General features: G+C 50.0%; 1 protein-coding gene across 1 annotated transcript; it reads right to left on the bottom strand.

Moving 5' to 3' along the window:
• Positions 1-4,262: 4,262 nt before the first annotated feature.
• Positions 4,263-12,034, bottom strand: rem1 (RAS (RAD and GEM)-like GTP-binding 1). Its single transcript, XM_029248880.1, has 4 exons — positions 11,286-12,034; positions 7,661-7,743; positions 5,744-5,951; positions 4,263-5,249 (listed from the first exon to the last, which is right to left on the bottom strand). The coding sequence occupies exons 1-4, from the start codon at positions 11,614-11,616 to the stop codon at positions 4,972-4,974; spliced, it is 900 nt and encodes a 299-aa protein (XP_029104713.1). The 5' UTR covers positions 11,617-12,034; the 3' UTR covers positions 4,263-4,971.
• Positions 12,035-15,830: the final 3,796 nt, after the last annotated feature.

The raw sequence follows: 15,830 nt of genomic DNA, 5'->3' as shown, positions 1-15,830 counted from the left end.
GTGGGGTGCGACGCACTTTTTCCATTACCCAGACTGAATCAATGCGCCCCAGCCTGCAGCCAGCGGCCCCTCCCCCGCCCCCGCCCCCCCCCGGCTCGGCTGTCACAGGGAGAGTGGAAAGAGCTGACCCAGGCCCGTCAGTGCGGCCCGGCCCTGATACAGAGCTGGCCCGGCGCCTGGGCCCTGCTGAGTGAAGGCCGAGCGAGCGAGCGAACGAGCGAGCAACGGAGCACACACAAACATGCATCGGAATGCGAGCGCGCACACACACATACGTCCACACGCGCCCAGACGGGCACAAAGACACGCGCGCACACGCACCACCACACACAAAGACATAAACACCTATAAACACACATAAAGCACATAACAGCTTTCCAGTAACATCGCGTCCCTTTCAATAAAAATAATTAACGCATATTTAGACTCGACACAAAAGCGCTGCTTTCACTGCCGTAAACACAACCACCAGATATTCACAAGTTACATAAACTGCTCCTCGGCAAAGGGGACAACAGCAAAGACGTTGCTCATCTAGTTCACCGAACTTTGGCTTTTCTTAGCGGACAGAAGAGTTTGGCGCTGGAATAAAACGGAAACCGCGACTGTGAAATGGAACACGACTTCCGGCGTGTTCGGCCGTCTCGTTTCTCCTGAAAGAGACACGTATCCCTCCGTTATTAGTAATAATACCTTGTCTGATGGAGGAAACCCGATTCGAACGCACATTCAAAGCCGCAGGCGAGAATGTGCGAGGCGCCAGTGCTATCCGCTGTGCCGTGCAAAGAGCAGAGAGAAAAGCACAATTTCCAAAGTGTTTTTGCACTTTGGTAACCCGACAGGTTATCGACCGTTATCTTAGCGAAGGGGCTGCATCGATCGGTTCTCATATTTTCCTGTCCTGCAACGAACCGAGCCGCTCGCTGTGCCGCGGCAATCGTACCGGAGTTGGATGGGAAACGGCAGTAGGGGGCACGTTGATCTAAAAACGTCTAAAAGCATCTAACGGTCCAAGAAAGATTAAAAAAAATGTGTTTAAGTGTTAGTTAAGCACCTCCGTCAGGTCACGTTCACCAGAACCACACCATTCATGCATTCACTGAGCACTTCATTAGGAACACTATACTAATACTGGGTAGGGCCACCCTTTGCTTTCCTGCCACAAGGTGTTGGAAACATTCCTTTGATATTCTGGTCCATGTCGACATGATTGCATCATGCACTTTCTGCCACATCCCAAAGGTCTTCTACTGGATTCCGATTCGATGACTGGGAAGAACACCGAGCTCACCGTCATGTTCATGAAACCATCTCGAGATAACTTTTGATTTGTGACATGGTGCATTATGCTGGAACTAGCCATTAGAAGATGGGTAAATTGCGGTCATAAAAGGGATGCCCACGGTCAGCAACAATACTCAGGATATGGCATTGAAGTGTGCCAAGAAAATTTCAATAATCCCCACACCATTACACCACCACCACCACCAGCCTGGACTGTTGACACAAGGCAGGTTGGGTCCATGGATTCATGTTGTTGATGCCAAATTCTGACCGTACCATCTGTGTTCCTTGGTAGAAATTGAAATTCATCAGACCAGGCTACGTTTTTCCAGTCTTCAGCTGTCCAGTTTTGGTGAGCCTGTGTCCACTGCAGCCTCAGCATTCTGTTCTTGACTGACAGGAGTGGAACGCAACGTGGGCTTCTGCTGTTGTAGTCCACCTGCCTCAAGGTTCAACGTGTGGTGCATTCAGAGATGCTTTTCTGTTCAACGAAGTCCTAAAGGGTGGTTACATGAGTTACTGTAGCCTTTCTATCAGCTCAAATCAGTCTCAGCAACAAGGTGTTTCTATCCGCAGAACTGTCGTTCACTGGTTGTTTTTTGCTTTTCGCACCATTCTGATAGACTCTAGGGACTCTGCGTGAAAATTACAGGAGATCAGCAGTTATAGAAATACTCAAACGATCCTGTCTGGCATCAACAATCATGTAACGGTCAAAATCACTGAGATCATATTTTTTCCCCCATTCTGGTGTTTGATGTGAGCATTAACTGAAGCTCCTGACTGGTATCTGTATGATTTTATGATTATGATGATTTCATGATTTATTTTATGCTATGACTACATGACTGGATGATTAGATACTTGCATGAATAAGCAGGTGTTCCTAATAAAGTGCTCCATGAGTGTACATGATGATGAAGAATAAAACAGACTTCCTCTATGTAATGCCACACTGCCTACTCAGAACTGGTACGAACTCAAAACTTTTTGGCCTTTCTGGTGTCTCTGGGGTTTTACAGCAGATCTGACAAAGAACCACTGAGAGTGTTAGGGGTTAGGGTTAGGGGATGGGTTTGGATTAGCGGTTAGGATTAAGGTTTAGAGTTAGGGGTTTCATCATCATGTTTCCAATGCTTTTGGTAAATTGTTGTAAATATGAAGGATGACGTTTGAATTTTACTGTGCTGGAGCAGATTTAGCCACTGCTGCCAAGACTGTACTGTTTCTCCACCCAAACTCACAAGGCCTTGAAGGAGTGGGCACCGCCAGCAGCTGTCAACAAGTAAAACACTGCTGAGAAACAGCCCCAGAAATAGTAGTCAGTCCAGAGACCCGGAACCAGGCGTGCTTCCCCTCGGAGCTGCTTCTGCCTGTGCAGGGGGTTGACCGGAGACGCCCTGTCCTGGGAAAGCTGTGAGATGTCCTCGGCTGAACCTGGTCGGCCCACGCTCTGGGACATGACGGGTACTCGTTTGGCCGTGGTTTCAGGCTGTACACAGGGCCTGGTGGCACAGTGGGTTTGACTGGGTCCCGCTCTCTGGCAGGTGTAGGGTTCAAGTCCTGCTTGGGGTGCCTTGTGACAGACTGGCGTCCCCTCCCGGGTGTGTCCTCTCCCCCTCCAGCCTTGCACCCTGTGTTGCCGGGTTGGGCTCTGGTTTGCCGCAGCCCCCACTTGGGATGAGTGGTTTCAGACTGTGTGTGTGATTTCTGACACTTTTCTCTTAGGTGATATGTGCTGTGAGGTTTGCACACTAAGTTGCTCACACTGATTTACTGATCTACACGGCAGGGTAATTTTTACCGTACCGATTCTGAGTACCATGATCAAGGCCACTACAGCAGGAGGTTCGATTCAAACCCGAGTCTCTCATTCGCACGGTGACTAACCCAAACCACTGCGCCACCCACTGCCTCAGACCAAGTCTGATTGTCGTGACCATGTTCTTTGAACGCAATTCGGACTTGGCTCACGATACAGAACGAAAGATCCACTTAACGAACTCCACCTGGACGTGAGGAATACGGTAAGTCCCAGGGAAGAACTCAGCTGCAAGGACAAAACATGTGTAATGCATATATTTACTTTATTTCATCATAAAAAATCCTAAACGTTGTATATTTACAAAAACCGTAGTAAAGAGTCACAAGTTAATCCATCTGTACTATATGTATATATATATATACACACATATATATATATATACATATAGTGTATATTGCTCGCATTTGTCATGCTCAAAGGGCAGAAGAGAGGACAGTATCTTGAATCAATTAGCAGGGAACTTTGGTTCAAATGTCAGTGTTTTTGTGCCATGTTGCGACCATGTTGAAGCACTCAAAGGAAAGAGCCGGCGAATGCGCGGTACGCTCAGGAGAAGCGGTCAGAGAATTTGCTACAGGGTTGGAGCGGAGAACAAAGGGCGGAAGAAACAAAAAATCTATCTGTTGCGTCCTGTCCAAAAAAACAAGAAGAGCCACTAGATTCCAGGAAAAAAATGGCATGTTGAGTGCAGGAACAAGTTCCCCGTCCTGGAAAGGGGGTTCTTTTTCGAGGTCAAAATATCGCCCAAAGATCCCGATCGACTGCCATGCCCAGCCGGTCAAACCTGAGTTCTCGGGGTGAAGTTCATCCGTGGGTCCTTCCCTTCTTTGGTAGAAACTCACAAGAAACTGTGAAGAGCACAGTCTGGAGACACAAGAGCCCTTTCTCAGATGAGCTGGCATGACTGTGAGTTTCCAAGACCGCCTGTGACCATCCGTGACCAGATCCACCCATTATCATTAGCTGCTTGTCCACTGCAGGGCCGCGGAGGTCCAGAGCTTATCCTGGAAACACGGGGCGTGAGCCGGGGTACAGGATGGACAGGACGGGATAGGACAGGACAGGACACGACACCAGTCCATCACGTGACAGTCACGCACTCATTCACACACAACACACTAAGGGCAATTTACTGTCACCAGTTCACCCAAAACACTTCTTTGGACTGTGGGAGGAAACCAGAGCACCTGGAAGAAACGCACATGAACACAGGGAGCGAGTTGTCCATCAGTGAGTTGTTCCCAAAGTGTGTCTGAAAGCACAGAAGTGTGTTTAGGACTTGTTTTTGTTGACGAGCGCTTAAATCCATTTATTCCCTTCACGGATCTTCTCACGGCTTCAGCAAGAACTGGTGCAAATAAATAACGGAGCCAAGAGACATGGGGGGCAGGTGTTTCAAAGATTATTTCCACCGACCAACCTGGAGAGGGCTGGACGAATGGTTGATTTGTCCCACTTGCTGCCAAAATCATTTCGTATTTGTGATCCTCGCGGTGCCCGAAGGTCCTGGGTGCAAATTCCAAAAACGCCGCGCTTTATCAGCCTCATACGTTTCACTTGATGAATCGGCCGAAATTCCAAACCGCTTCCAAAAGTGGGAGTTAAAACAAAAAAAAAAAAATTCTTCAGGCGGTCCGGTTTTAGAAAAAGCAAAACAAATATTCTACTTGCTTTTACAAAAATGTCTAGTTAATAGAAATAAACCGGACAAACTGGAAAACGAAAGCAGTTTCCATTCGCTGTGTTTACTTTGCCTCGGACGGCACGTCATCCATTTTTACATAAGTTCGTCAAAACGGAAGGAAGCGGCTCAGGGCTCGAGGCAGATGTGGCTTTGGGGGTCGGGGGGGGGGGGCAAGGAGTTAAAGCACAGAGAGGTCGTGGCAGGACTTGGAGCGCACCTTGAGTGCCATCTTCTTGTTGTTCCGGGCCACGAGGCGGTCCAGGAAGCGGCGCGCCTTCTTGGTGATGCTCTCCTTGCGCTTGTAGATGGAGCGCCGCCGCTCGTTGGTCTCCTTGCTGTCGCGCCGCAGGCGGATCTGCCGCACGATGCCCTCGAACAGCTCGTGGACGTTGTGGTGCAGCGAGGCGGACGTCTCGATGAACTTGCAGTCGAAGACCACGGCGCAGGCCCGGCCCTCTGCAGCAGGCAGCGCAACACCACCAAACGTCAGCGTCGCCCTACGTGACCTTTCACTTCTTCTGTCTAATGGCACAAACGGTCGGTCTTATAGGGAACATCAAGACCCTTTCTGCACTAGTTCTCCAGAAAGAGCTCCCACTGTGCTTCAGAGCTGCTGAATCCCTCCCACATTCAAGGAGGGTCTCAAACCGTCTCTTTGAGAGCCACTTCTCTCCTGATCTCCTGACATCTCCATAGATGAGTCCGACACCATCTGCTACGATTATCTATGTATTTGCTATCCGAATGTCACTTCTATAGGAGCTACTGGAGGGATGTGAACCAGCAACATGGTGGTGTCCCACACACAAGTTGTGTGTCCATAATCCTATATCTATGTCTAAAGCTCTTTGTCTGTTACTGACGCACCTTCTGAGTTGTACGTCACTTTGGAGACAAGCATCTCATAATTGCATAAGCACACCGTGATTTCACACTGCGGGACACCTCACCTTCCACGGCCACCTCCCGGCACCGGACCAGGTCACTCTTGTTGCCCACAAGGATGATGGGAATGTTCTCAGCCTGCCGCATGCGGCGCAGCTGGATGCGCAACTCGGAGGCGCTCTCGAAGCTGGAGCGGTCCGTGATGGAGTAAACGATAACGTAGGCGTTGCCCACCTGCATGCAGTAGTCCTGCACCCACTTCTCGTCTTCCTCCTGGCAGAGCGAGACACGCGGCCACACGGTGTTAAAAGGGTACAATACTCCGTTTGCTGTTTTACACACTGAAAATACTCACTCTCACTTTCTGAACTCAACTGGGGCCAAAAGTTTGTTCATAACCGGCTTTGTTCTCAAATACAAAGTCGCTTTTACCTCTAAGTCACGGCAGCACAAGGGTTAATAACACAAGATCGGTTCCGTCAAACACTTCGCTGTGCTTCTTAAGACTTTTTGCTTCACATATAACCGGTAGAGAAAAACAATTAAAAATTCAAAATCACTCAAAAGTGCATCATCTCCTTGAAGTCCTGCTCAGCGCAGACTGTTGACCAGCTCATCCTGCAAAGAAGCACAACGTTCCTCCCTCATCTTCTGGGAAACACCGGACTCGAGACCTAAACAGCGAGGAAGGGCGGTACACGTGCTCTTTGCTGCGGTTTCTCGGCTCAAGAGGGTAAGAGAAGCAGTCGGGTTCGCTCCCCTGGCCAGCGTGACGAGTCGGTGTACTTAACACGCTTACTGAAGGGAGGTAGGGTTTGGTTAGGGTAAGTGTTAGGGTTAAAGTAAGTATTAGGGTAAGTGTTGGGGTTAAGGTATGAATTAGAGTAAATGTTGGGGTTAAAGTAAGTATTAGGGTAAGTGTTGGGGTTAAGGTATGAATTAGGGTAAATGTTGAGGTTAAGGTATGAATCAGGGTAAATTTTGGGGTTACGGTATGAATTAGGGTAAATGTTGAGGTTAAGGTATGAATTAGGGTAAATGTTGGGGTTAAGGTATGAATTAGGGTAAATTTTGGGGTTAAGGTATGAATTAGGGTAAGCGTTTTGGTTGCGGCTCTGGTTAGGGTACCCTCTGGCAATGAAAACCACAACCTTTCGGTTAGGTTGCAGGTCGGTGTCCTTAACCACTAGGCTACCGGCTGACTGCCACGTTCAATAACCCGACATCCCCTCTGGTGTCCAGTGTCCCGGCGGAGCGCCACACCGCAACGTGACGTCCTTGTCGACCGACAACGCGAACATGGCCTTCGCAGTCTGGCCCTCAGTCTAATCAATACTGGCATAATGAGCCCTCGCGGCGAGCGGTGTACCCTCGGTGCGCGGGCACAGTGAAAACACGGTCGGTCTTTCGCTCCACTTCGGCTGCGGACCATGGATTTTCGCCACGGGCGACTGACACGCACACACATTTTTCCACAACGCGGTGAGAAGGACAGCACTCTCTCTCTCTCTCTCTCTCTCTCTCTCACACACACACGTTCACTCAGGCTGAAGACTCGCTCGTGGTTCACATCGGCTCCTGCGTCCCTGCACCTCGTCGTCCCCCAGAGGGGCCCCAAGCCAAGGGTCCCCCAACTGGAATAGGAAGCCTATTCGAACACCTGGCCTTGACACGTAAACAGCTCTTGCGTCTCTCTATAGAACAACGGGGAGATGCGGCGACTCGTTTTCCACAGGATCTTCGCTTAGGCGCTAAACGTCGAACCGGGCAAACCAAGTCACGACCGCACGTGGTCAGTCGCTGTTTCCGCGAGGGCAGCCCCAGTGTGGGACGCCGCAAATGCCGTGTTCCGCAGGCGACGGTGACGTCGGCCCTGCGAGACGCACACTCTCCGGGTGTTTTCGTTTCCTTAGTCTCCTAAAAACACCCCGTCCAACCTGACACGGTCCCGAAGGTGCGAGCACGGCGGTCCGACGCAGTACCTGTTTCTCCGTCTCCCACGTGTCCATGACGATGAGCGTGGTCTCCTCGCCGTCCACCGTCAGAGTCCTCTCGTACGTGTCCTCTGAAACGACAGAGATCGTCCCTGCTGAGGCCGAAGCTACGGGAAGTCCGGTAGCGCGCGGGGTCGGGTATTTCCTGTCGCCAAGTCAATCATCCCTCCATCTTTTTTTTTGGAAAAAAGAAATTAAATAATGAGGGATTTATGAGCAGAAATGGATTGTTTGCCTTGGATGGCAGCGTATCGGATGAGCCAACCTCTGCGTTGGCCTTTACCGCCTCGCTGCAGCACAACACGTACAAGGTCACGGCCTGCACGTGTGTGTCTTGGCTTTGAGTGCGTGCGTGTGTGTGTGCGTGTGTGTGTGTGTGTGTGACAGAGAGAACGTGATGCTTTTATTGCCATTCATTATCCTCCTATAAAAGCTATTCAATCTATTTCAGCCCAGTCTGAATCACGGCTCCTTATTTAGTGTCGAACAAGAATTACCCTACCAGAATTTTACCATACCTCGTTTACTCAAACAGTCGGTGTTTTTTTTTAATCCACTCACGACAGATCAAAGTGTAAGTATTCCGAGTACCCCGACCCTAAAGTAACGCGTTCACACATAAACCAGCGCAATCGCATCCAAAATATGTCCCGTTTTTCCAGTTGCGCCGCCGTGAAAGCGGGAAGCTGCTGTTCCGTCGCCACGGAAACCTACCGAACCGACATCTTTGTGTTCGGAACAATAACTTCGGAAACCTGTGCCTCGAACACGAGCGCACGTTAAAAGGGGTGTTCACACAACACGAACATATGTCTTTATAAGCAATGGCACAGTAAGAAGTGCGTCCCGCAGTGTACCCCTCACGCCCCATGCTTCCAGGATGGACTCCAGACCACTGCGACCCTGTGCCAGAAAACGGTTGGCAACGACAGGCGGAGAAAAGCTGTGAATCAGAGGTGGGTTCACTCTCCCCCGGGCTCAATAAACGGGAGGAACGGGGTCACGCCGCTTCCTGCTCCAGGGTCGTGGACCCCCCTCGGTGCGGTCTTCGTCTCCCGGGGGAGGGCTGCCAGCTGTTGGGTTGCTGCACCGTTGCCGTCACCCTGGCGGCCGACTCCCTCGCACCGACGCCCACGCGCACACCATGCCGCCTTCCGCCTGTGGGGGGAGTGGGGGGAGGGGGCAGCCCTGTATTTTGCAGATAATTTTCAGGCTGAAAGACACTTTTCAAACTTCCTTTATTTTTCCGCTGTGCTGTCCCATCACAGTAATTAGGGTAAAACACTCCAACAAAGGAGACAGCAGGTGGTGTAGCGGTTAAGGCATCTGCCCTGTAATGACCAGGCCCCGGGAAGGACTTCCCGCTCGTGCTGTTATAGCCTCGATCAGGGTACTAGCGCTGAACAGAAACCGTAAAATTCACCCAGCTGGATGGGGACCTCACCTCTAAGCCGCACACACCACAGTCTCTGCGTGAACACTACTGCCGCACACAACCTTCCGCAGACTAAACGGGCAGCTCCACGTGCAGTCGGTTCGATAGGGACCGGTCACTGTGCCGCTCACTAACCGCAAAACAAGGTCAGCCAGCGTGTGTCCGTGAGGAGGGGGTACGAGGTGTGTGGCCTCCCCGCCTCTTGCCCCCAGCCCTGCCCATCCCCACATCCCAACCCCTTAACCTCCCATCATGCCTATCTGATAGAATCGCCGGTCTTTCGTTCAATGTAACACCACCCAACTGACCTGATTTTCACAGACTTAATCCCGAACGACGGAGAGCCCCTTAAAACCCCAAATAGTTTACCGTTGTTAAATATGACGATTATTTTAGCTAAAACTCACATCCTAAGTGGCACACGCACCTTTCTGGTTCTGACACTCAGCCATTTACCTGGCAGGACACTCTTTAGGTAAGTGCCCCACTCTAGGGTACAACAGAGAGTACAATTCCTGGACAGCGGAGTGACGAGACCTGACACCTTAGCACCCCCCCCCCGCCCCGTGCAGCACTGGCATCACAAACTTCACAGCCTGGTCTTCTTCATATCTGGACGCCTTCCAGCGTGTAGCGCCTCGCGAATGATTAAGGGCTCCGTTACCCTCCTAGGTCACAGTAACCAGGGTGATGAGTCGATAACCGGTAAACACAGCGGTAAAACCAGATTTATTCCTAAATGGACACAAGGGCTGGATGTCAACATCTGATGTGTTTGTCTAGTAGGAGATGTTACATCATACAGGGACACAACTGTCCTGTTCGACTCACTGTTTCTCGTTCTGGAAAATATATTCTGCGCAAAACTATGTGCGGTGTGTGTGTGTGTCGCAATGCATCTAAAGAAGCTTCATTATTATTTATTATCTGGACTAGCTAAGCCTGGATGGAATAAAAACCTGCCCATATCCCAAGGCCCGCCAGCGGCTGAGCTACGCACTCCCGTCACACCCTGTTCCCGCAGCGAGTTCTCATGCGTCCACATCAAAAATGAGAAACTTCTAGAAGTTTGGTTTGATGGACTTATCTGCTGACGCACGGAAACGCAGCGGCGCGAGCAGTCGGGCTGTGCGTGACGTTCGCTCCGCATCCTCTCGGCGCGAGTCGCGTGACAGCTGACAAGTCTCTCAACACCCGCTCTCAGTCAGAACTGCTTGTTCTCTCGCAGGGGTCGTACAAGGAGCAGAAAAATGGTCACGGTGCCTCCAGGCCCTTTAACGGAACCTCAACCAGAAAGCGCTGGCGATCTGGAAAGACCGAATCCCGAACCCAGACCACCCCCTTCCCCCAACGAAAGGAGAAGGACAAACAACACAACAGGTATTCAGGCGTGTTGCTCGCCTCGTGCAAAATGTGCCGGCCCGTTCCCGAGGAGCACAAAGCGCGGCCTTGACGGGAACATCCCGGCAGCTCTGCGGTCACTCGGCCGACGGCTGAGCGCAGCGCATCTGGGGGGCTCCGGGGAACAGCCGTCACACTTGGCCCAACGTGACAAAAATAACCCCGGCGGAACCGAACGCATCTTCACGTTACCGTGCTCTTGTGGTTAACTAAACCGGTAAACTGAAATAAACACCTGTAAGTAGTCAGTGGAACTGTAAATAAACGGAGGGTGAGAAATAACTGCACTATGACCTAAACCTTGTTACTCTTTTGCGGACGCACAGACTGGGCAAAAACTGATGCCTCATCACATAGGGTCATAATAAGTATTGCACTTTTAATAGGCAGAGCAACAGTTTGTCAGGTATTGGGCACCAAAATATTGTATTAGCAACAGCAGTGAATGCAGAGGCCGGCAAATATGCGGGGGAGGGGGGTGAAAAGTATCAGAAATAAGGGACAGGGGAGTTATAAAGAAATATTTGGGACCCCCCCACTCGCTTCATTGCCATTACAATACAATGTCAATTATGAGACTAGGTTGTATGAGACTGTAACTGTTTGAGTAGAATTTATTGTGTTTCTGATGCCCCGATCTGTACAATAACGTGTCATTTACTGTCGGACCCACAGGAACTGGAGACAAAGTTGAAAGTAAGTGGCAGCATAGAATAGATGATATCTGATCCTCATATTTGAACAATACAGTAACTGTACAGAAGGGAGCTGCGGTACCTCCCAGGTGGTCGTTCGCGTCCTTTTCCCCGACGATCCCCGCGAATATACCGGCCAGGCTGGACTTGCCCACGCCGTGGTCCCCCAGCAGGACCACCCGGTAGAGGCACTCGGACCCGGAGCTGTCCGAGTCCTCCGAGTCGGAGGACCAGTGCGCGCGGCTGCGCACCGTGGGGTCTCCGGGCTGGTAGGAGGCCGAGTGTCCGAGCGCGGGGTGTCCGAGCGCGCGCGGGCCGGACTCGCACCCGGGATCGCGGGTCCTCGACGGGATCGGGGTGCTCGCCCTCCGCCGCAGCGTCTCCTTGGCGTCTCTCTCGGTGTTCAGAGTCATCGTGTGGGGCGGCGGTGGTGCTGCTGGTGGTGGGTGGGGAGGGGGGCTGCAAGCGAACCCTTCGCAGGGGGCGAGAGATGCGCTCGAGCCACACAACTTGTTCAGCTCGTGCAGAAGTGTCGGCTTACAAATCCACCGAACCGAGGCATTAAAAGCATCTAGGAAAACATGCCGGTCTTCCAAAATGTACACTTCAAAAGAGCTCCGACGTCTTCTTCGGGAAGCGCGCGCAGCCAGAGAACAGACAGAGTAAGTTCAGGGTAACACGAGAGTATCAGCGGAGTAACTCTGTCAAGCAGCCCTGGGCATCTCTCGACTTTTCCAGCCCCTGCGAAACTGTCCGAGAAACACCCCGGAGAGCGTGCGTGCGTGCGTGCGTGTCTGTGTGTGTGTGTGTGTGTGTGTGTGTGTGTGTGTGTGTGTGTGTGTGTGTGTGTGTGTGTGTGTGTGTGTGTGTGTGTGTGAGCGACCCTGCCCCGCGCACGTTCCGCCGCCATCCGTTACATTCTGTTACACTGTATCGGGCGGCTCGCCTCGCGGCAACGCGACACCGCGGTGCCATGGCAACGGAGCGACAAGTTCCACAACCGCGTTAAAAATGAAAGCGCCCGGACACCGCTCGCGAGACGAGGCGCACATGTTCTTAATAACAATTACAGTAACTATAAATAATAACAATACACACACACATTTTCTGAGCCGCTTGTCCCATACAGGGTCGCGGATCCTACGGTCCGTCACAAGGCACCACAAGCGGGACTCGAACCCCAGACCCACTAGAGAGCAGGACCCGGTCCAACCCACTGCGCCACCGCACCCCCTAAATAAAACATTAGAGTAAAAAACTCAGTTACCCTACATAGATAATTTATTGTTATTATTATTATTATGATTATTATTATAGTATCATCATCATTCAATACGTTTACAAAAAAATTTTAAAACAAGTGGCAACCCCCCCGCAATTACAACATTTTCGTCCGAGTGCCAGGATTTTCCGAAACGTTTCGGTTCAGATACCGTTTAAGGGGCGAGTTTCTTAACCAGCGCTACCATGAAGTGCATTTAGAAACAAATTTCTTTTTTTTTTTTCCCCCTCAGTCACAGGAGTAAATCAGTTTTTTTTTTTTTGTTCAGTTTTGGTTAGGGTTTATTAACCCCAGGTGTGGGGCGGGGAGGGGGTCCACATTTCCCGGGTTCAGCCCAGTTCTCTTCAGCCCAGAATATTGTGACTATTATTTAAGATGCAGCACAGGCTGATTTCTCCTCCATACCAGGCACGAAAATGTATTTTATAACTACGGTTTAAACTATAAGTTCCCTCTGTAAACAATGCATGACACTAAAACAAATGGCAAAGAAAACACTTAACTTTTCTTGCCAGAAAAACAAACGTGTGTGATAATTCAGCCGAATTCTGGGATGTCTGGACTCCCGTTTGGAGTGAGGCCCCCTTAAACCATGCTACTTGACCACACCTTCACAATGCAGTAGTCATTAGCCCTTGTCTGAAGTATGCTGATGTTTTTGCAGTTTCTCGCCGTACCGTGTTAATCCTCTATGTTGATGTGACCCGGTGCTGTTATTAATCAAATAAAAAATAATAGAGCGCAGAATCCTATTCATCATCCACAAGTATAAAACACAGGAACACGGTTCCCGTCGTAACGTCTTTGGCCGTCCCGGGGAGGCCGGGATCGTGGCCCCCGGTGCGAGCGCACAACCTCTGTACCGGGAAGAATCCTTTCCAACGGAAACCACACAGTAATGAGAGCAGTGGCCCGTGAGCAGAGGTGATGAAGGCTCTGTGTGTGTTTACACAGCGCTCCTTTCCCACACTGTGGAAAAGCGGCTACGGAACTTCACGCTGGAAGCAGCTAATTCGGCGCTCCCACGCGCTCGCGCACGCAAACACACCCAAGCACAGACACCCGCGCAGTGCAGATGTCGTTCAAACGCGACGACCCCGGGAGACGCGCGAAATGGCAAAATCCAGTTGTGACGCCTCTGAAGCTAAAACAAAGCGATCATTTAGTCATTTGCCAGACTTTGGTAAAGTATCAATAATTACTGTGCGAAAGCTAAATGTTGGCATTCACCAGTGCCAGAGCAATATCTACAATGTACATTCCCTAAAATGAAAGATGAATTAACTGAAATAAATAGCAAAGAGCAAAGATGTACTTTCACAGAGTCCTTTATAAAGCTGCTGTGCTAAATAAGAACTTGGGCCTATCTATCTATCTATCTATGTTCTATATACTGTATCTGTTTATATATAGCTATATCTTTCTTTCTATCTATATCTAAGCTGTCTATATATCTGTCTACTATTTATCTCTGTCGTGTAAAACTGTAGTCGAAAGGGTACGCTTTCCCATCACTGTACATGAAAGACACACAGTTGAAAATACGTTTTCAATTTGACATATTATTGTTCTGTGTGGAAATCTGGTCTCAGTACCACTCACAGTACTCAGCACTATGGATACAGTATTAGTACAGCTGCAGGAATTTCTCTTTCTGCTCACAATTTGAGCTCCTTAACCACCTCGTGCACACCCTAAGTGATACTCGAGATACGAGGGAACGGGGACTAAATCCGATGAAATTAAAAGTCCTCCCCGTCCCTCTGTTCTGAAAGACTCCCATTAAGGAGGGAAAAAAAAACTCAGGACAAAGAGGAACTCTCTAGAAAGTGGAATATCGCAAAACACAACGCTTCCTCACGAGGGGGAACAAACAGCTTGACGTCTGTCTTCCATCGGAACTGTTTTGTCAGCAACGAGGAACGTGCCCGAGGACGGAGGACAAGGGAGACGAAGATGACGAGGATGACGACGAGGACAAGGATGAGCTCAAAACCGCAGACGGTACCAGGGTGAGAAAAAACAGCCCCCGGTCCGGTCCACACCCCAGTGACAGCGACACCCATCGTTCAGTTTTATTCCTTTTCAGCAGGGTTAACAATGTCATCTTGTTTAGCTCCAGGCTGCTGGAAATCTGACGCTCTTATTAACCTTTAATGTCATACTGGGATTCGGCTCATGAGCGACGCGCCGCTGGCCTTCATTTATCTTTAAGACGTCTCCAAGGGACTTTTCCAAAACGGTCATCTTACACCGAGACTCCTCATTGCTTTTTCCAACCCCTGCTCTCCTTCTTTCTAGAGGACGAGTGAGGTTCAATTCCACCGTGTTTTACACTCCTTTGTAACTGTTTCAAACCTAACCGACACACGGGATCTCATGGATGATATTTGTTTTTTACAAGTCAGTTCATATTCCTGCAGTGCTAGTAGAGCCTGACACTTGAATTTGCTCATCAGTCACTTTGCTTTTCCCCAAAGTGACATAAAACTCAGAAACGAGTGAAAGAGCGCCAACAGCAAAGAGCTTTAGACACAGACAGAGGATTACGGACACATCTTGTGTGCCCGACACCACCATGTTGGTGGTTCGAATCCCTCCAGTAGCTCCTATAGAAGTGACATTCACATAGCAAATACACAGATAATCACAGCAGATGATGTTGGACTCATTTATGGAGCTACTGGGAGAGAAGTGGCTCTCAAAAAATGGTTTGAGAGGCTCCTTGAACGATGATGGATTCAGCAGCTGTGAGGGACATAGGGAGTTTGTTCCTCCTTATCGGGACCAAAACTGAGAACCAACAGGCTTTAAGTGTATGTAGCATGTAGCACATGATGCTCACCCAGCAGTATTAATTGTTCCTTCAACCCCCCCCCCCCCGTACATTATGTATGAGTATTAGAATGTCAAGGAAGGCCCAAGTTGCTGCTGGATACTTTACATTCCCTCATCTTGTTTTTCATTTTCATTTCCTTCACCGTGTGACCCGTGACTTGGATTCGGTTACCGCTGCATTAATATTAACGACCCGCAATTGTGTGGCTTTGGTTATGAGTTTAGTGTGGGAAGGGGGGGGGGGGGCAAGTTGTTGTAGCTTAATACTAGGAAATGCGATGAACCAAAAACTTGTGTTTGTGCAACTTTCACAAACACAAACATTTTTCAGTTTTACTTTTCATCGCATTTCCTCTCCTGAACTGTCTTCCAAAACTTTTGTCTGCCGCGGAGAGAACGTGACCTGTGTTTACACTGAAGAGCCCGTGGACGGCAGGAAAGAGCACGTAAACGGGAGAGCGGTGTGCGACCACTTCAATCCAACTCACTTCCACAGCTCATGCCTTG

Source organism: Scleropages formosus, chromosome 24 (assembly GCF_900964775.1).
Source record: "Scleropages formosus chromosome 24, fSclFor1.1, whole genome shotgun sequence".
Classification (NCBI taxonomy): domain Eukaryota; kingdom Metazoa; phylum Chordata; class Actinopteri; order Osteoglossiformes; family Osteoglossidae; genus Scleropages; species Scleropages formosus.
This window is presented reverse-complemented; position numbering and strand designations above follow the sequence as displayed.